The sequence below is a fragment of the Macrotis lagotis genome, chromosome 8 (genome assembly GCF_037893015.1).
Source record: "Macrotis lagotis isolate mMagLag1 chromosome 8, bilby.v1.9.chrom.fasta, whole genome shotgun sequence".
NCBI classification, from domain to species: Eukaryota; Metazoa; Chordata; class Mammalia; order Peramelemorphia; family Peramelidae; genus Macrotis; species Macrotis lagotis.
In genome coordinates, this window is record NC_133665.1 from 144,749,581 (window position 1) to 144,772,033 (window position 22,453).

Here is a 22,453-nt window from a genome sequence, read left to right on the forward strand (position 1 = left end):
GGGAGGGAGTTGGAGCTATTGAATTCTTTTGCCTTCAATCCATGGTGGGCTTTACCCTGGCCTGAGGTGATTCCTCAGCTGGGCTGGTTCTTTTGCTCACACACCTGAGCCTGAGGCAGAAATAATTTGCATTTGTTTGAGAAGAGACCTCCTGCAATGGAGGCGTGGGCTCAGAGTTTCTCAGACCAGAGGAGCCCAGGGATGGCATCCGCAGCTGTCCTGCCCCAGACCTCTCCCCCGGCCCCTTCCCCAAGCTCCAGGGGGACAGCCCCAACACCAGCGCCACTGCTTCCCCGAGGACCCAAGCCCCCTTTGTCCAGCCCCACCGCTGATCCAGCGGGTCCGGCTCTCGGGCTCTCAGACTCCCCGTTCCGATTTAGCTGTTGGTCTGGCTGATCTTCCCTGGGAGCTCAGACTCACCTGCCGGTACTCAGCCAAGGCTGCTGCGGAGACGAATCCTGAGGTAGATTTTCCTCTCCTGGCTTTTCTTTCTGAGTTTCCTGGTTCATATTTCTTTTAAGAGGTTTGTTTCATGTGATAGATGGGGAAGAGATCAGGAGACTTTAGTACTGTGCCTGTCTTCTCTCCGCCATCTTGGCCCCCAATCCCTTCCCCTATTTTCATTGCCTACTGCTGTCTTCATTATCCTGAGCTCTCCAGATGCTTGGGTCCCTCCAGTTAAGGTGGAGTGTCAATGCAAAATACAGTCATTATGAGGAATTAGGTAACTTAGTGTATCTTCTCTGGCAAATTCCAACTTCTAAAGAGGGGAGCAGGAGATCAATAGCAGCAGCAGCAGCAGCATTTATACAGGACATTCTAGTTTACAAAGACTTCTTAGATAAACGCAGCCTAGTATCATAGCTAGACTATGCTTGCTTAGTTATAATCAGGTAGCTCCGGGTCAGAAGATTGTCTTAGACTTTTACTAGCTATCTGAGCCAGAGCAAGTTAGCATCTCTCAGATTTAGTTTCTCATCTGAAAAATGGGAATAATAACAGATCTTTCTTCTTTGGTTGTTTTGAGAATTACATGAGATAATTATAGCTAACACTTAGATGACACTTTAATGTTGGCAAAGCATTACATATGCTTATACAGGAGTACATTTATAATATTTAACTAAATATTATATATATTCTTTCATTTGAGAAACTGCTCAATTCTTTGCTCATTTTAAAGCACTACTTAAATGCTAGTTATTTTTCCATACTTTTTAATCGGTTGTTGCTACCAACCTCAAAGATGGGTAATGCAGGAATTCTTCTAAAATTATCAGTGGAGAATAGACGAGGGCATTGGTTTTAAAATCAGAAGATATCAGTTGCAGAAATAGCTCAGTGGTTTATTAGATGGGTTGAGCAAATGACTAACAGCTCTTAACTCTAGATTCCCCAACTGTCAAGCAGGCATAATGGCATTTTCCTACTTACTTTGCAGGATTATTGTGAACCATCAAGAACAAAACTTTTTGACAACCTTAAAATTCTTTAGAAATTTGAGTTATTCCCTCATATCATCAATAAGGAAACTAAGTCTCAAAGCAGATTCTAAGGGGAGACAATGCTTAACCCAAAGTAATGAAAAGTAATGAAGGAATAGTTTGTTTGTTTTTTGGTTTTGGTGAAATGCAGGGGTCCTCCAGGGCTCTTCACTTTGAACTACTTAGGTAACCACCTATTTTATTTCTATGTAGCATCAGCCATGCTTATATAGGTTCATGCCAACCCAGCCAGTATATGAAGGGAAAAGGAAGGAGGGGGACAGTATTTATGTAGGCACATATAGGTACATGTATAAATACATATATGTCTATACCACAATATATATATGTAATATATACACATACATATTTATGTATATTTCTTTATCATTTACAAATAATTGACCTCAAAGCAACTTTATGAGAGTACAGTTATCTCCATTTTACAAATGATACATAGAGGAGGTAAGTGACAATATCAGAAGTTCAATGTTGTTGGATGGCGGTTCTAGAATTTGTGCCTAAGCCTTCTGATCCAAATGTCCATTATACTGCTTATCTCAGATGAACAGAGAAATTCTGCAATACAGTGCCAATATATGGTGGTTGTGGCCAACTGGAGTGTAGTTTCCATACTTTTCCTACCACTCCCACATACAGTGATTTTCAAACCTTAATGCAGTTATTCTTCTCTCCTCACTTTTGTTCTTGTTTTTGATCTTCTTTTTGTTCTTCTTGTTTTTCTTTTTCTTTTTCTTGTTCTTTTTCTTCCTGTTGCTCCTCCTCCTTCATCATCAGTCATCATCATCATCATTAATGCCTGGAAACTGTTTTTTTGTATGTTCAATATTGCTAACTTGGAGAATACTTGGGAGAACACTTTTTAGCTATAAAAAGATGGGTTAAAATGGACAGATTCTCTATTGTTAAAAACCATGAATCACAGAATCAAAGAATTTTAGAGTTGAAAAATACCTTAATAGTCTTCCACTCCCACCCTAACATGAAAGGACTGCCTATAGTAATCTATCTAAGAATAGTCATTTAGCCTTTGTTTAATGACTTTTGCTGATATGAATGCCACTACCTTCCAAGGCAGCCCATTCAACATTTGGATAACTCTAATTGCAAGGAAGCATTTTTTCTTCTAACAAAGAGACTAATTTTGTCTCATTGCAACCTCTATTTAGTGTTCCTGTTTTTTTCCCTGTTGGGGGGTTAAACAAAAGAAGTCTAAATCCTATTCCAAATGCCCATCATTTGAATATTTGAATTAATTTAGCCTTCTTGCTTCAAGTCAAAAGAGTACTAAGGATATGAATGTTTGCTTTTATTTATTGCTTATTTTTCTCTTTTAGGTGTATCCAATCGTTGACTTCCCCAAACAGGAGATCTCTTTAGCATCCCAGAGAGCCATTGCCGAGCATAGCACTGCTTTGGCTGGGAGGTCTCGTGTTCTCCAGCAGGTCAGAAGAAAGGTGATGGGTGGTGAACAATTAGGAAACATAAATTCTGAGTTGAGGGAACCAAATGAATTTCTAAATTCTAATGCTCTAAGGGAGAATCTTACTTAAGAGATAAAATGTTGCATTGTGGTTATATAAAATTAGAAATAGGGCCACCAGTTAGCACATGAGGATGCCTATGGTACAAATTAGCTTAGAAAATCACATATTATATATATATATATATATATATATATATATTTACATATATATAAAATAAAGGAAGCATAGGATGTATATATCATTGTATTTTTATTTATTTTGGTTGAATTTTTCCCAAATGCATTTTTATCTGATTTGGGTCACAAGAGAATGTTGTGAGTCAAATGTGGCCCATTATGTATTTGACCCCTCTGATGCAATGGAAGTGATATAGGGAGCTAGAAGGTTTGGGCCAGATTATCTCTAAGACTCCTTCTAGCTCTATGATCCATGGTAGACTTACGCCTCATTTTAAACAGAAGGCAACTGAGACTCATGGAGTTTATGTGACTTGTACAAAGATCAACACCAGTGGCAAAATCAAGAGAAAAATCTTAGTTTCCTTTTCTTTTGTTATTAGACCCTTCCCATCGCCCCATATCCCAATTTCATTTACCCAGAATAGTCAATTCACTGAAGTATGTTGATCAACATTAAATAGGCAGCCAGAGTGGTAGAATAGAAGTGAGAGAGGAGGAAGGGGATAGAAGAAATTCTCTAAAGGTACAAATGGCAGGGTGTGGGAGTGATGCAATGAGGAGATGAGGATGACACATAGATTGTAAACCTAGGTGACTCAGAAGATGGTGGTACCCTTGGACACAGAAGGAATTCTTGGATTTGGATATGATGAGGGCAAGCATTCCCAGCATGATGGAAAGACAATGAAAAGGCACAGAAAGAGGAGATGGATTAATGGCTGTGATGAATGGAAAAAAAATCCAGTGTAGCTTTCTTTGTACATGAATGTTTCTTTGCCTCCTTTTCATGGGCTCTTTGTATAGAGCTTTGAATGCAGCAACTTTAAGACATATGAAGACTGTTTGGAGGGACTGGGATGCAAATCAAGAAGAAGAGATGTCTCTGGAGGGATTATAATAGTTGACTTCAGTATCTGAAGAGTTGCCTTGTGGAAGAGATTAGAATTGTTTAGCTTGACTTGGGCAAAACTAAGATCAACAAAGGGAATTTAGTCAACTTAAGTCAAATTAACAAGCATTTATTAAGTAATTGTTATATTCTAGACATCATGCTAAACTCTGAGAATACAATTAGAACCAGAAAAAGGACAGTCCTGGCCTCAAGGAGTTTATATTCTGATGGGATAATTGTTCAGTAGTTTCAATCCTGTCTGTCTCTTTGACCCCATGTGAGGTTTTGTTGGCAAAGACACTAGAGTGATTTTCTGTATCTTTCTCCAGCATATTTTAAGACAAACTGAGACAAACATGCTTAGCTGAATTGCCCAGGTTCACACATCTAGTTGGTGGTTGAGGTCAGATTTGAACTCAGGAAGATGAGTCTTTCTAACTCCAGAACCCGGACTTTATCCACAATGTCATCTAGCTGCCCAATGGAGGAATATAGTACCCACAACAAAGCTAAAAACTAGGGGAGGGGACCACTTGGGAGTATGGTGAAGAAAGCCTCAGGAGTTAGGAGTGAAGAATGATGAAGAAAAACGGATAAAGTGACCTAGATGACTGGCCTGGGCATTTTTCTTAAAATGGGGTTTCTGGGAGGAGCCTACCAACTAAAGGAAGGGGCCTCAAGGACTTCAGGGTTGAATGAGCTTCCAAGGTGAGGGGGCTGCAGGTACAAAGTGGCTTCCAGTGCTGTGGCAGTTCATTGTGAAGGAGGATTCTTACAATTAGATAGTGGGTTTCCCATCACTTGAAGTTCCAAGAAAAACCTGGATGATCATTTCTCTGGTATATTGTAGAGGGAATGACTTTCATTTATGGGTTAGACTTGTGAGTGTACTGATAAAAGTTTAACAACCAACTTTTGGAGGGGTCCATGGTGCCCATTGACATTAAATCTATATTACTAACATTATCTCCACCATTTTCTTAAGACTAGACAATCACCAAAACAATAAACCAAATTTTTATTTGTAGTATTTTCAGATTTCTGAGGTATAAATGGTGCCACTGAAAGTCTAGCAATCAATTCTGGAGAGTTGGTGCCAGTTCATGACAGCATGGGGCCATATTTGGATTACATGACTTCTGAAATCCTTTCAGATCTTGAGTATTTATGATTCAGAATGCAAAGGCTTTTCCCACTTCACCATGCTATCCCTCCTCTCTCTTCTTTGTGATCCCCCAATGGAATGACTGACATCTCTCTGCTGGGATGAAGGGCAAGGAACACCATCTTACCTTCTCAAAAGAGAATACTTTCTGACCACATAACCACTATCAGTAACAAAGAATTTTCTGTTCTATCCACAGAAGCATCATGGGAAGAGAGTTCCCTAGAATGAGATATCAGGAACCAGCTCTCCCATAGCTATGTGACCTTGACTTGTTGATTTGTTGAATTAGCTGTGTTTTTTCTACAATGCACTAGATGGCAGTAGATCCCCAGAAACATTAATAAAAGTACATTTTATTTCTCCCCCCCCCCCCCACTATTTTACTAGCCCTGGAGGGAAAACAAGTAATGACCTAATTGTTATTGGGGCAGGGGGTCATTCTCAGGGTCTGGGAATGAATTTGTAGACATACTTAAGCAGCAAATGGATTGAAGGGAATTCTATTTTTTGTTCAAGAGATAAAGTAGTTAAAGAAATCGGAGGAATTTCACAGCTGGGGAAATGTATGAGGTCATTTCATTCAAACCCTCTATTTTAGAAATCGGGAAACTGAGGCCCAGAAAAGACATGACTCATTCTGGGTCACACAGCTAGCATGAGTGGTCCATATAGGATTAGAACTTCAGTCTTTCCCCTGGCAACCCAAAGGGCAAGGAGAACTCTTGGAGAAGTTAAATTGTTGATTTGGTTTTGAAAAGAAAATTTGGTTGGACACTACCTTTGACAGTGGTTCCTACTTCCCAAGGTCCTGACATTTCTGGAAAGGAGTTACATTTGATTGGTCCATGATTACAGTTCTATCTAATGTTGGAGGTGGCAGATCTGGGTTCAAATAACTGCCCCTACTCTTCATTATTTGTATAACATCTTTAGCTCTCAGTTTCCTTATCTGTTAAAGAGAAGGTTAGATTAAATTATCCCTAAATTCCCTTACTTTTCTAAATGATCGTGGGCCCCTATTGGTATTAAGGAAACAGGAGAAGAAAAGGCTCGTGACTTTACAAGAAAAGATAACTCAAAAGAGAAAGGAAGCCTGAGGTCCCGAGGATTCTTATGGTATTCATAAGAGAATACTTTCTGACCATATAATCACTTCTGTTCTATCCACAGAAGCATCATGGGGAGATTGTTCACTGGAATGAGATATCAGGAACAAATTCTCACATAGCTGTGTGACCTTGAGCAAATGAGTTGACCTTCCTTGTCCTCACTTTTTTCATCCCTCAGAGAGGAGTAGTTAATTCTGTGATCTATCTCTAAAGTTGAAAGATTAGATTTGGACCTTTTCTTCCCAGAACTAGGGCAGACAGAGGAGTAATGGGTGAAGGAGCAACAGCAGAATATTCTGAAGGATTAAAATGACTCCCAGAATGGAAGTCTGCTTTGGGTACATTATGTACCCATATCACTTATGTAACATCAGGGAGGTGATGCCATGACAAGCAAGTGAATTGGTCTTGAGTGAGGGGGGGGCTGTGCTAAGTCACCAGCCTCAATTTCTCCTCCAGAGCTATCTGGGGCTAGTGTCTAGATATGGATCAGGATAATTGGAGTTGGCTCTGGATGTGAGACAGGGTGAAATGACTTGCCCAAGGTCACACAGCTGGTAAATGTCTAGTGTTTAATGTCAGATTCAAATTCAGGTCCTTCTGACTTCAGAAGATGCTCTATTCCCGAGCTACCTAGCAGCCCTTATAGATATGTAAGTAAAGCCTGGATGCCAACTCTCTGCTTAGTGCCAAGGAACAGATTCTTTTTCAAGTGCAGGTTGGACTTGGTGATCACTGAATCCAGTTATAGAACTGGAGAATTCCATGATTCTTTTCCTTCTTGTACTTGAACTGATGTTTACAAGGAGTTAGTTGGGAGAAAAGTACCAGAGGCAATTAGAGGGTACTTTATCTCAAGAAGACTGGGCAAATTTATCTTTAAAGCAAGCTTGGGAACTAGGTACATGAGTGTGTGTGTGTGTGTGTTTGTGTATGTGTGTGTGTGTTTTAGAATCATATAATGTTAGAGCAGTAAGGAGCCTTAGAGATCACTGAATCCATCTCATTTAATGATGAGGAAATAGTCACAGAGGAAGGGAAACAACTGGACCAAGGTCCTACAGTGAGTTTGGGATAAAACTAAAGACAATACTAATACCCAGCTAGGATTTTTTCTACTGTATCTCCTTGCCCTCCCTATATATTATCAACTATTTGAAAACCCTAGAATCAAAAGGGAGTGGGAAGAAGAAAATTTATTAAGCACTTAAATATGTCTATGTTGCACATTTAAAAAAAATGAACATCATCTCATTTGATGATCCCAAAACCCTGGGAGGCAGGTATTATTATTATTATTATCATCCCTATCTTACAAGTGAGGCAACTGAGGCAGACAGAGATTAAGTGACTTTGCCAGGATCATATGACTATTTAAGTGTCTGAGGTCACATTAGAATTCAGGACCTCTTGATTCCAAGATCAATTCTCTATCCATTACACTATTTAGCTGCTTTGTTTGGGTAAAAGAGAATTTAAGTCTATGGATTTCTATAAATAAAAGACACTATTTGGAAAGAGACCATTGTTCAAAATTATCTCACAAGATTGGCTTTTTTTAAATACAAAGGCCAGAAGTCATGCCAATATGTGAAAAGGGTTGAAAAAGGAAAGAATGGTCAGTAATCATTGGTGGGGAGTAGCCACCATTCAACTTTATCTGTGGGAAGGAGGACTATCTTTGTGCAAAGAAATTGCAGTATTTGTCCCTTCAGGGATGACAAAAGGAGACAAAGCGGGTGTCTGTGAATTGCTGGCCAGTCACTTGGATGGCTTCTGAGGTAATAGGCAATCTGCCACCTTTCCTGGGATTTTAAGCCAAACCCAGAGGAGGGGGTCAAATGATCTCCTTTTGTGCTCAAAAGAAAACAACTTTTGTGTTTTAAAAAGCCAAGCTAACAAAACCCACATCTCTACAACTCTGGCCCTCTGAATGTCTTTGAAAAAGATCTTACTTCTTGTTTCTCACCTTTCACCCCCCCAATTGTGCCCTGAAGGTTCATGAATGGGGGCTCTGGGCACCCTTGAACCCAAATTTTCAAACCATATCACTTTTAACCACTATTAAGGGCAAAATAAACTGTCCTCCAAGGGAGAAAGGCTCCTTCCTTATCACAGACTGTGTGCCATAGTTGGGTGAGATCTTGGAGGTCAATTGGTCCAAAACTCTTATTTTACAGATGAGGAATCTGAGACCCTTGAAGGAAAAGGTACTCATGTCAGGTCACACAGCTGGTGAGATAAGTAGCAGTGGTCAGGCTAGATCTCCACTCTCCTTGGTTCTTTCCACTGCTGCCAACTACAAAGGGAGGGCAAAGAGATTTAGCATCAGGAAACTTGAGTTTCTACTGACCATTGGTTTTATAAGTCATAGAGGGAATTCTTCCTTAGATATGGATCAGAGACCTAAAGCAAGAAACAAATGCAAGGACTTAGTCAAATCTTTTTTTTAAAGCTGAGGAAACTTAGACCCAGTATTGGCAAGGTCCCACCAGAAAGAAGCATTAGAGAAGAGATCTGAGCCCAGATCTTCTGCTGTCAAATTAGTTTTCCTTCCATGGTTGCAGGCTGCCTCCATTTGATCATAGATTTAATTATATATCTGATACGAATGGATAATTATACATATAACATGTGTATGCACATATACATACATATTTCTATATCCACATATACATGTGTTGATTAATATATATATAAATACACATATTATGTATATTTATGTGTTTATAATTACTTTTCTGAACCTTATCTATTTCACATCTTTATAGCACTTTTCATTTTAAAAGATAATTTTCTCATACCATTAACTATAAAGTTATTATCCCTATATTATATACAGGGAATGTATTATTATCTCCACTTTACAAACATGGAAACTGATTTTCACAGGGATTGCAGAAGCTGCGCATAGTCCTGGGAGTGAATTCTATTCTCTTGACTCCAGCTGTAATGTTCTTCCCTCCCCTTCTACCTTTGCAGTTCTTCACTTGAACCTTTTGATTAGACAGTTCTATTTGACCATGTTGAAATCATCTCAGGTTTAGTTTGCACCTGTGCTCTGAATTTCCTAGAATCATAATCTTAACATCATCTTTGATCATTTTCTCTATCTTGACTCCTACGTCTAATCTGGAGTCAAGGCTAGTCTATCTCATCTTCCTTCATAGTAGTACTTATAACTGCATTCTCTCCTTTCCAATCCCACTCCCATCATTACTTTTCAGGGTAGACCATGTGACTTCTGTGGCCTTTCCAACTTTCAAATTATATGCCTCTAAATTCTTGAGCTGATCCTTACAGGCTGTGACACCTTGGCAAAGTCACATTGCCTTTCTAAGCCTTGGTTTCCTACAGGGTAATCATAAGGAACATTCTTTCTATGTTTGTAAGTGCTATATAAAAGTGGTTAACTATTATTATTATTCCTTCTGTCATCTCACTTACTAAATAAATATTTGGGTGGTATTTCCACCAGGAGAGGAAAAAAAAAGTTATTCCTGTTTCCTGGCTAGGAAACTATGGCTAGGCTAAGAGAACCCAAATATCTGTTTGGCTCATGAGCATACAGAGTTGCTAGGTCTTGATCCCCATGGAAACCAAACAGAGAATGATGGTGTGGAGCCAAGCCTATTAGCCCTTAATAGTCTGAAGCCCTGACTCTGACTTTAGTTTGTTTTCCATTGATTTTTCTTCTTCCCTTCAGTAGATTAGGAAATCTTTAACTCAATACTATGACATCCAAATATTTTAGCAGGTGGGTACTCTTTTTAAAGTTGAAAAGATTTAGTAAAAATAGGCAGTGTGTAATGATAGTGTTTTCTGTAATTGGATTTTGATTTTTAATATGTAAGCAAGAAATTGAGCCAATCTTTGATTCTATTCAGAAAGTTCCAGAGGATATTGATATTCTTCAGGACTGTGAATGGAAAGAAATTACTAGTCATCTTTTGATAATATTTCAGTTTTTAGATTCCAATCTTTTCAGGGATTACATGAAAAATAGCCATGACAATAATAATAATAATAATAATAGTAGCATCTACAAAGTACTGGATACTGTATTAAACACTTTAAAACTTGTGATATCTGGATATTTGCTGTAGGCAGAAACAATCACAAAAAGCCAGGACCTTAGATTTTTCTAGTTAGAAGGAAACTCAGTGGTTATCTAGTTCAATCCAAACTGGAATGACTTCTTCAAATACCTCCATTCCTATCTTCCTAACCAAAAGATGGTTACCTAGCTTCCATCTGAATACTTCTAATGCAGGAGAACCTACCTCTTCCCAAGGAAGTTCATTCTAGAAAACTCTAATTGTTAAGAAATTTTTTTCTGACATTAAGCCTCAAGTATATCTTGACCCATCTTTTGCCTTTTGTTCCTGGTTCTGATCTTTGGAAGTCAAACAGAATGAGACTAATCTTTTGACTGGCTTTCAACTGGCCTGAACTCAAGGGTACTTCATTATCCTAGCTACTCTTCTCTGGACATGCTGCATCCCATCAGTGTCAGTCTTAAGTTGACTAGCCAGAACTGAGTCCAACACCAGAGATGTGTTGGGAAAGGGTGACTTACAGAAGAGCCATCACCTCCTTATTGCTCAAAGTGCTGCCTCTTTTTTGGGGGTGGGGGGTTGCAAGGCAATGGGATTAAGTGGCTTGCCCAAGGCCACACAGCTAGGTCTGAGGCTGGATTTGAACTCAGGTACTCCTGACTTCAGGGCCGGTGCTCTATCCACTGTGCTACCTAGCTGCCCCTTGCTGCCTCTTTTTATGTAATTTGAGATTACATGAATCTTTTTGGCTATCATTTCACCCTACTGACTCATATTTGACCTTGAAATCTAAAACTCTCACATATATTTTGCACAAACTTTTATCCAATCATACTTCTCCAACCTTGTACCTACAGAGTTGATTTTTAAAATGCAAGTCTAAGTCTTTTCATATTTCCCTAATGAATCTCATCTCATTAGATTGGACCCCATATTAACTGGTAGCAATCTTTTTTTTGGATCTTAGATTGTGCCATCCAGTGAGTTAAGTATTCTCCTAAGCTTGCTGTCATTTTCAACTCTGATGAATATGGCATTTTTGCCTTTATCCCAGTCATTGATTAAAATATTAAGCAGCTTAAGGCTGAGCACACATCCCAGAGGCACTCTCTACTGAAGATGACATGCCAAGTTGACAGTTAATGACAAGTTAATGACAACTCTTTGAGTCCATGCATTCAACCCATTCCAAATCCATTTAATTATATGATTGTCTAGTTCACGTCTCTTCTTTTACTTCACAATAATAGTACAAGATACTTTATCAAATGCTTTGTTAAAATCTACCTACACCATCTCCCTAGCATCCCCTGATGTACAAGTTTAATAACCTTGTCAAAAAAAAGAAGTAAAGGAAGTCTCACGTGACTTATTTTTGATGAAACCTTGCTGTATCTTTATAATTACAACTTCTCTCTCTAGATGATCATCAACTATCTCTTATCAGCTATATGTTCTATATGTTCTAGAAATTTTCATGGGAATTTAAATGAAGTTTACTGTTCTATAGTGTGCAGACTCTTTCCTCTAATGTACAGACTCTTACCTCTATTCCTTAAAAAAAGCAAACAGACTGGGACATTTGGTCTTTCCCTTGATCTTCTATGAAAGAGTCTAGGCAAATGTGTTCTTCCCAACTTCTATTATATGCTTCATGAGTGATCAAAAAACCCCCCCATTGCTCTTATATTTTGAATTTGGATCAAAAATTTAATTTATATTTTTTATAACATTGTGATGTCATGAAAGGAACACTGATTTGCAGTCAGGAAACTGGGTTTAAATATGACTTTTTCATGTACATGACCTGAGTCACTTAAACTCTCTAAACCTCAATTTCTTAATCTGTAAAATGCAGATACAAAAAAATTTACATCTCAGAAAGCTGTTGTCAGAAAGTACTTTGTAAATCTGAAGGCACTAACTATACAAATGAATTATTGTTATTATTAATTATTATTATTTATTTCCATATCTTCCTTTCTTATTTGAAGCCCTGCACTTTAAACTATGGAAATGGGGGAAAAACATATCTTTGCTTTTTCAGTTTCATATTGAAGGCTTCAGAAAGCTTAGAGATGGTGAAAAGAGTCCCAGAGATTGAGTCATGAGAGCTGATTTCAATTTCCTGTTATATGTCTTTGGGTTCACTTTCTTCATCTATAAGTGACATTCTCCCCCCCGCCCATTTCTGAATGCATTTGGAATTCAATACCTAACCCCATGTAGTTTACAAACTACTCTTCAATTTCCCTTTTGGGTGTTGTCTTTCGCTATTAGGATGGAACTTCCTTGAGGGGAAGAAAATGTCTTTTTATATTTTATATTGGCATTCTCAGGCCTTAACACAGTGTCAGAAGCATATTATATTAGGCATATTGGGGGAAGGGATACCTTTAGCACTTTCATCCTTTGCTGTGGTCTGGCAATACCTAATCAGCATGCCTTTGTTAAGCTCCCATTTTGTGATAAGTACTGTTCTAGATGCTAGACCTACCAAGACAAAAAAGAAAATTCCTCCTCTCAATGAATTTATATTCTATAAACATGTATTAAACAAATACATATACTATATATATAATTATATAATTATATACTATATAATGTATAGTGTATGTAATGTATAATATATATAATGTATAATGTATGTAATGTATTATATATATAATGTATATAATGTATTTTATATATATATATATAAAATGTAAGGCGTTAAATACAATGTAGTGAGGGGATCATAATCTGTTGAATGATTAGGAAAGGGATCATGTAGAAGTTGGTCCATGAACTTTGTCTTGAAGGAAGTAATGTAGTCTATAATAAGATGGAGTGTTAAGGAAGTATATTTTGGATAAGGAGGATGGTCAATGCAATGGCAATAAAAGAGGAGATTGAGTGTTATAAGTGAGGACAGAAAGAGCAACCCAGTTTGACTGGGTCACAGAGTGCAAGAGGAGGAGTGTGTAATGGGGATGGGAAGAGAGGTTGAAGTCAAACTGTGAAGAACTTTCAAAGCTAATTGGAGGGGGAGGAGCCAAGATGGCAGCATGAAGGCAGGAATTCCTGGAAACTCATTCCCCCCAAAACTCCAAAAGTCATCAAATTATAACTCTAGCCAAAATTTAGAGGGGCAGAACCCACAGAAAGACAGAGTGATACAATTTCCCAGTCCAAGAGAACTTAGAAGTTCTACAGAAAAGGAGTGTTTCACTAGGACCAGAGGTTGGAAAGAGTCACAGCTCCAGTGCAGCTGGACTGGAGCAAACCAGCTCCAGTCTCTTAGGAACAGTTCACAGGGTGCCTGGGTCCATGGCAGAGGGGCCAGTTTCCAGACCTCTTGGTCCAGGGATCACTGGGGATAGCTGAAAGGGGTAGTGAGAGAACTCTGCCATACAAGAGTGAGTGTGGAGTGGAGCTCCAACCTCAGAGCAGCCCTGCAGTGGGAGTCAGCAGAGGCACCAAACATGTCCAGATCTATCACCATAGATGGTAAGGGAGTTGGGGGAGACTACAGAGGTGTTTCTGCTCTCCCTGGAGCAGGACTCAGCTGTTTGCCCACACTCAGATCCAGGTCACAGTCTGGGCCCCTACAACACCACCATAACAGAGCACAGATCTTCCTTACAGCTCCCAGGTGGGGGTCTGTGGTCATCCACATACCAAAGCACAGGCAAGAGAGCAGTCAGAACCTCTCATAAGACCTTGGAGGAATTAAGGTCCCTGTAGGATGTCCCTAAAATCTCCCCCCAAACCTTGGAAGTGCAGTAAATTAGTCATAGGCTGAGGAAATGAGCAAACAACAGAAAAAGAAGAATCTTACCATAGAAAATTACTTTGGTCCCATGGAAGACCAAAATACATACTCAGAAGATGACAAAAGTGGTATCTTCTATATCCAAAACTTCCAAGGAAAATAGAAAATGGGCATAGAGTATAGATGAATTCAAAAAGTGATTAAGGGAGATAGAGGAAAAATTGGGAGGAGAAATGAGATTGATACAGATAAATCATGAGAACTAAATCAACAACTGAAATAAATACAAAAAAAATAGTGAAGAAAAGAACATGTTGAAAACCAGTTTAGGCCAAATGGAAAAAGCAACACAAAAGGCAAATGAGGAGAAGAATGCCTTAAAAAGCAGAATTGACCAGCTGGAAAAGGAGATAAAAAAGCTCTCTGAAGAAAATAACTCCTTCAAATGCAGAATGGAACTAAAGGAAATGAATGACTTTATGAGAAATCATTAATAAATAAAACTACACAAAAAAACCCCCAAAATTAGAAGAAAATGTGAAATACCTTATTGGAAAAACAACTGACCTTGAAAACAGATCCAGGAGAAATAATTTAAGAATTATTGGGATACCTGAAAGTTACAACCAAGAAAAGAACCTAGGCTTCATTTTTCAAGAAATAATATAGCAAAATTGCCCTGAGATCCTAGAAGCAGAGGCTAAAATAGAAAATGAGGGAATTCACTGATCACTTCTTGAAAGAGATCCAAAAGAAAAACTTCCAGGAATATTATAGCAAAATTCCCAAACTCCCAAGTCAAAGAGAAAATTCTAAAAGCTTCCAGAAGCAAACAATTCAACTCCCATGGCTCTATAGTCAGGATTACAGGGGATCTGGCAGTGTCTACATGAAGGACTCATCGGGCTTGGAATATGATATTCCAGAAGGCAAAAAAATCTTGATTTACAACTGGGAATCAACTACCCAGCAAAACTGAACATGCTCTTTCAGGGGAAAAGATGGACTTTCAGTGAAACAGGGGGCTTTCAGAATTTGCTATTGAAACAACAAGAGCTGAACAGAAAGTTTGATCTCCCAGTACAGGATTCAGGTGAATCATAGAAGGGGTGAATGGGAAAAACTAATTATGAGGAATTTAATGATCAGGAAAATATTCCTGCATGGGAAGAAGATATTGATAAGTCATATGAACTTTCTCATTTATAAGAGCAGTTAGAAGGAGCATATATAGGCAAGGCATAGGAAGGAGCTTAATATAATGGTATATAGTGGATATGTGTGAATATAATGGAACATAGTTTAAAAAAGGAGTCAATGGGTAATGAAGAAAAGCACTAGGAAGAAGAGAAAGGAGAGGAAGAAGGGGTTAAGATATTTCACATAAGAGTCAAGAAAAAGCTTTCTCAATGGAGTGGAGCAGGGGAAGGCTAGGGGGAATGAGTCTACCTTTATTCTCATCAGAAATGGCTCAGAGAGGAAATAACACACTCTTAATGGGATATAGAAATCTATCTTACCATAGAGGAAAAATGAGAGGAAAGGGATGGACAAGAGGGAATGGGGGGGGGAGGGAAGGGGGGGAGTAGGTGATAGAGGAGGGGATAACCAGATACAATAAACTTCTGAACAGGGACAGGAAGAGAGAGAGAGGAGAGAGGAGAGAGAGATGAGAGTGGGGAGAAATTGAGTTGCTAGTAATAGCAACTGTGGGAAAAATATTGAAACAACTTCTCTTGTGGCTATGATGGGGAAAGTGACTCATCCCAGAGACAGAGCCATTGGAATCTGAACACAGATTGAAGTACACTTTTTTTATTTCTCATTATTCTTGAGGCTTCTTGGATGGTGGGGGGTGGGTTTATGTTTATTTCACAAGATTATTGTAATAATATAAAATAAATAAGTCAAAAAAATAAATGAAAGGCCACTGACTGCCAATATGAAGATTTTTTTTAATAAAAAAGTTAATTGGAGAGATTTTCTTTTATGCTTGGAAGCAATAGGAAGCCAATGGAGTGGACTGAGTTGAGGTGTAATGTGTTTAATTTGTGCGGGAGGATAGATTAAAGTGTGGGAGGGCTTGAGGAAGAGACAGTATTTACTTAAGACTCTTTTTTGTATTGTGTTTCTTCAGCGTCAGACCATTGAGCTGATCCCACTCACAGAAGTCCATTATTGGTACCAAGGGAAGACTTACCTCTATTACATCTATGGCCTGGAGAACAAGGTGTATGCACTGGACTACCCGGAGAGATATTGTTGTGGCTGCACTATCATATGATAGTGGGACTGAAATGCACAACCCTCAAGGGAGAAGAGACAAAAATTAGAATTTGAGTGCTCTGGTTCACTTTTCAGAAAATGGAACTTTTGGAAACCCTGGTATATTTCATTGCAAAGGGTTCCACAAATGGAATTCCCAAATAGATACGTTGGGAGCATCAACTTAAACATCACAATAAATATTTTCACCTAATAAGAACAAGCTTTCTACTGGTAGATTCAGGTCCTTAACACATAGTAGGTGCTTAATAGATGCTAGTTGATTGACTTATGGACCCAAAAAAACCATAAAGTGAATTCCCTTTTGTGACAGAGTTGTCTCCTCTCACATTTCTTTATATTCACATTGTATATATTTCAAATGTAAAGGCAACTAATATGCAATGGATAGAGAGCTAGATTCAGTCAAAAAGACCTAGGTTTGAGTCTTTATTCTGCCACTTACTCATTATATGACTGGGCTAGTCACAACCTCTCAATTTCCCAGGTGACACTCATAGGCTATACATTTCTGAACAGATTCTGATCTCTACTGATTGAGCTAATATCCTTATCATGAATTCACTACATGAATGAAATCACAATGCCCTCTTTTTACACATTAACATGATTTATGTACATGTTGTTTTATGCCACTGAATGGAAGTCCCTTGAAGTCACATAGAGTTTTTGTCTTTTTATCTGTAGTCCTTCAAAAGTCAAAAGCTTAAGAATATTCTTGTGGAATGAATGAATTAGCCAGTTAATTGTTTAATTAATTCAGGCCTCACCTTGAAGTTAGGAAGACCAAGGGTTTAAGTTTTGCTTCTGATCTTCAGTAGTTCATTGACCATGAGAAACATTTTTAATTTCCCGGGACTCTGGGAAGCTCAGTTAGACATATTAATTACAAATTTGTATTGCTAGAAGTATTTTACAAATCAAGAATTTCCCACAAGAATAGAATTATAGTTCTTTAAAAAAAACAGCAAAACAAAATATAGAGGTAATGTGCAGTGGTTAGAGGATTAGACTTGGAACCAGGGAAACTTGGATTTGAATTTCTGCCAATTCTAGAGTTTAGAAGAGTGAGAAAAGTAACACTCATCCTCCATACAGTGATGTTAATGCTCTCCTGGGATGAAACCCAGACTTCACACTCCAGTTATGCTTCTGGTGATTGTTGGTTGACCTTTCACCTGAGGCCACAACCTATATGATCCTAGGCAAATAATTTCTTCTGTTTGCCCCAGTTTCCTCTGTAATAAAAATAATGATGATAATCACTAACATGGGATATAGTGCTTATTAAACACCAGCATCATTTTATCTGTAATGTGGAAATAATGACATCTTTAAAACTTACCTGCCTAGATTGATGTGATATTCAAAAGACATTATATATAAATCACTTAGGAAAACTTAATGTGTTTTACAAAACTAAGTCATTGTTATCATGAACTGAGAAGGCACTAGGCACTAGAGGCTGAGGCATGCTTTAATGAGATCCACCCCCTGCCTTTTTAGGGTTTGTGGGATCCTGTTGGCAAAGTTTCTGAGGTTTATCTCCTCCATCAGCTGGTGTTGGGCTCTAGTCTAATGACTACATCAGCATTTGTGGAATTGTTCAACTGGGGGCTGCTGGGAAGCCTAATGAGAGAATATGTGTGAAATGATTTGACCTGATCCATGGAATAAGTCCAGATCCATGGAATAAGAGTCCCTCTTGTTATATAGGCATCTCCAAGTCTTATCTCATCCTTCACTATATTTGCTTGGCAGGGAAATGGGGTACAGAGAAAGCTCTCTGGAATCCCTTTTCAAAGTCCTGTCATTTTCCTTTACCTCCTGGCTACTACTCTCTGGTTATTAATGGACCTTGGTGAATGACTGCAGATAATGGCAAGAAGGAGGACCCTGTGAAAGACATAAATTTAGAACTAGAAAGGATCTTAGGAAGCCACCTGGGGCAAATCCTATACTTCATAAAGGAGGAAGCTGAAGCCAGAATGGGAAGTCACTTGGCCAAGACCATTCTAGAAGTGAGTGGAGATGCAGAAACCTCTTTCTTTAAACCCAACACTTTTACCATAGCACTAAATAAGGACAGGATTTTAGGGGGATTTCAACATTAGAGTCAAAAAATATGCTGCTATTTTAATTTTTTTAAGGGAAAAAGAGTTCTTTTCATTCCTAAATTCAGAACAATTCACAAGTTGAGTTGTGAACTTAACGCTCTTAACCTTCACACTTATGGGATAACTATATATATATATATATATGTATATATATATATATATATATATATACACATATATAAATGCATGTATAATTATTCATATGCACACATGTAAGTCATAGGAGCCAATGAGAGACCACTGATAGGAAGCAATGCTTAGTTTTAAGAGGAAAAGACAGGGGCAGCTAGGTGGTACAGTGGATAGAGCACCGGCCCTGGAATCAGGAGTACCTGAGTTCAAATTCGGCCTCAGACACTTAGTAATTACCTAGCTGTGTGGCCTTGGGCAAGCCACTTAACCCCATTTTCCCTGGAAAAACCTAAAAAAGAAGAAAAGACAGTTCATGATAAGCAGAGCCTAAACTAGGGATATTTTGGTTGATGGTAAGCACCACAAACTCTACTCTGGAGTTAAAGGTTCAAAAGATGGGACTGGTATGGACATAGGGAGAGGGGTGAAATACTACTTTGTAAAGAAGGACTCTGAGATGCCTGGGACACTATATAAGATCAATTAAATTTCTGCCAATTCTAGAGTTTAGAAGGGTGAGAAAAGTAAGACTCATCTTCCCATACTACAATGATGTTAATGCCTTCCTGGGATGAAACCCAGACTTTACACCCCAGTTATGCTTCTGGTGAGTGTTGACCTTTCACCTAACCAACTTCGTTATTTTCTACTCATAGTCAGTGAGGCCCTGAAAATTAGGGAGAAGAAGAATAACTATGTTGATACAGAATGGATATTGATCTCTTTGAGGTCCTGATTGTTATAAAAATCTGTGCCTTAGATCGGAAAGGTTGATTATAGGAATTGGAAAGGAAATTAAAGCGTTGCCTACCACTTCCTAGTCTACCTTTCAGGCCCAATCTGAATATCCCTCTATTCATAGTTTTCTCCAAACACAGCTATTCAAGAGAGAAGAAGTAACAGTAAGAGGTAATATGTCAGGTTTATCCTATGCGGAGATTAGGATGAAGATGATAACAACTCATATTCATATAATTATCACCAAGAACTTAAGTGTTTAGTATGTGATGGACACTATTTTAGAGTTAGATGATAAAGAAACAAAAATAGTCCTCCAAGGACTTTGTATTGCATTCTTGCATATAATACTTTAAAGTTTACTAAGAATAATCGATATTTATATAGTGCCTTAAGTTTACCAAAAAACTGCATATGTAAAATATCATTTGATTTCCCTAACAACCTTGGGAGAGTGATATTATCAGCATCATCATTATTTTATAGGTGATAAAATAGATTTTTAGAAAAATTCAATGGGTGGTGATTGGGGGGTAGCTGAATAAATTGTGGTCCATGAATCTAATGGATGGTATGTCATGAAAAGTGACAAAGATGAAGGAATCAGAGAAACAAGGAGAAACTGCTAGAGAGAGAAATCAGCAGAATCAGGGTGACCATATATCTAGAAAATATATTGTAAATGGTAAGGATTAAAAAAATAAAACAATACTGTATAAATATAATGCCCAAGCTTGTCATGGAGAAGAAATGAGAGATGCACTTCACTTCCTTCATTGCAGAGGTGGGAGATGCTGATTAAGGTTCATTATATTACTAATTATACATTCTTGATAGTTACTTGGATTGGCTAAACTTATTTTTTTCTTCTTATAAATAATAGCTTTCACATGATGCTCTTAAGATTTGCAAAGTGCTGGGGGCAGCTAGATGGCACAATGGCTACAGCACCATCCTTGGAGTTAGTAGTGCCTGAGTTCAAATCCAACCTCAGACACTTAATAATTGCCTAGCTGTGTGACCTTGGACAAGTCATTTAACCCCATTGCCTTAAATAAATGAAATTAAAAAAAAGATTTACAAAATGCTTTACAAATATTTTATTTTATCTTTGTACCAACTGATGGAAGTAGGTGCTATTATTACTCTATCTTGTAGATGAGGAAAACTGAAACAGGCAAATTAAGTGCCCAAGGTCACTTAATATGTGTCTGAAGTAAGATTTGAACTCTTTTCTTCCTGATGGAAGGTCTCTGACTTCATTCACATTGATACCTAACTATCCTTCTCTGTGGGATCCAAGATATGGCTTGTTGGCTATAAAGAGAAATGAATATGATGGAAAAGCAAATACTACCAATAAAAATAATTTAGCAAATTAAAGTCTTTGTCCCTACATCTTGGAACAGTACATCCCTAGATGCCATGACCTTGATTTCTCACCCTCTCTCTCCTCCAAGTAAACATTACCAGAACATTGCCACAACAATGAAATTCTCAACAGGTGTGAGGAAAGTCTACTGGCAGCTTTACAATCTAAGTGGTTTTGTTTTCTTCCTTTAAAATGTAAGAGGCAAGAAAATACACTCTATGACCACTAACCTCACCTAGGCTGCCACTGGCACTGTTTATGGACAAAAGCAAATTTGTCTTTCCTATTGCCTTTTAATGACTTGAGTCTTTCTACTCTGCTGTTATTGACTTTAACTGCTTTCATCAGAGATAGGAAATGTCTAAGCTTGATGTTTTTAAGGCTCACTATCATCATAGGGTCTATTTATCTATGCCTAGCTATGCCAAAAGCCTGTTGAAGTCAGTAGAAGGGGTTCAAAAAAACTTGATAATGACAAAGGAATCATTCTCTCTGCCCCACGGCTATTGTCCTGTTTTATTAGCCTGTTCTATTAGCCATTGATGTCTTGAAGACAAGAGTCACAACTTTAAAGGGATTTTGATGCCTTACCCTTCTAAGGTTCCCCAAATTTATGGAGTGGGAAAACACACATAAATGATTATTTATCGATTCCTTGCTTTGAGACATGTACCTATTCTGTATCAAGTAAGAGAGATATCAGAATAAATAAGAGACAAACACTGTTCTCCAGGTTCTTTGAATTTAGGAGAGACAATGAACACATATTTAAACAGAAAAGTGGGCTCTGAGTCAGCAGTTTTGGACTTAAGTTCCATCTCAGGCACTTATTAGCTGTGACCCTCTCCAAATGACCCAATAAGTATTTATGAAGGGCTGACATCAGTTGGTGGGTATCCTGGGAATACAACGATAAATCAGAAAGAGAATCAAAATAGCTCTATGCCCTTAAGATGTTTACAGATTATTGGGGGAATGGGAATAAAACTCCATGAAAAATAGAGAGGGTAATCATAGCTATAGTCGATAAACATTTATTAAATTTCTATTATGTGTTAGACACTGTGTTAATTCACTGGAGATACAAATACAAAAAGAAAAAGAAAGAATCACTACTCTCAAGGGTCTTCCTATCTAATGGGGATAACAACACATACAAGAAGCCAAAAAGGGTGGATAAAGTGAGTCAGAAAACTACCTTCCTGAGTTTCAAATCTGATCTCACACATTCACTATCTGTGACCCTGGGCAAGTCACTTAACACTGTTTGCCTCAGTTTCCTCATCTGTAAAATGAGCTGGGGAAGGGAATGGCAAATTACTATCTTTGCCAAGAAAACCCCAAATGGGATTATCAAGAGTCAGACACAAATGAAATGACTGATAAATCAAGAGACATACTCAGATGAAGGACATGGTAGAGATGTCAGAAATGTCACAGAGTATTGGTTCAGACAGATGACAAACTGAGTGAGTCCCTTCCTTAAATAGACATTTTGATGTTCCTGACTCTATCCTTCAATCAGAAAGGCATAAGGTGGTAATGAGATGCAGGACCAAGGCTCATGGGAGACTTTCCAATAACTGAGCTTCCTGGAGTTCATTTGAGGGGAGTACTGAACTCTAGGGGGCTCAGAGAGAAGGTAGGCTGAGTGAA

The 22,453-nt window shown here is 38.2% G+C and overlaps 1 protein-coding gene across 3 annotated transcripts in view; it reads left to right on the forward strand.

The window, feature by feature from the left end:
- Positions 1-20,940, forward strand: part of SSUH2 (ssu-2 homolog) — a 171,514-nt gene extending 150,574 nt beyond the window's left edge. For all 3 annotated transcript variants that reach the window (XM_074198670.1, XM_074198669.1, XM_074198668.1), the window contains 2 exons: positions 2,843-2,950; positions 16,290-20,940. In XM_074198670.1, coding sequence (XP_074054771.1) covers positions 2,843-2,950; positions 16,290-16,436 — 255 coding nt within the window. In that variant the 3' untranslated portion in view covers positions 16,437-20,940. The remainder of the gene's footprint in view (positions 1-2,842; positions 2,951-16,289) is intronic.
- The last annotated feature ends 1,513 nt before the right edge of the window (positions 20,941-22,453 follow it).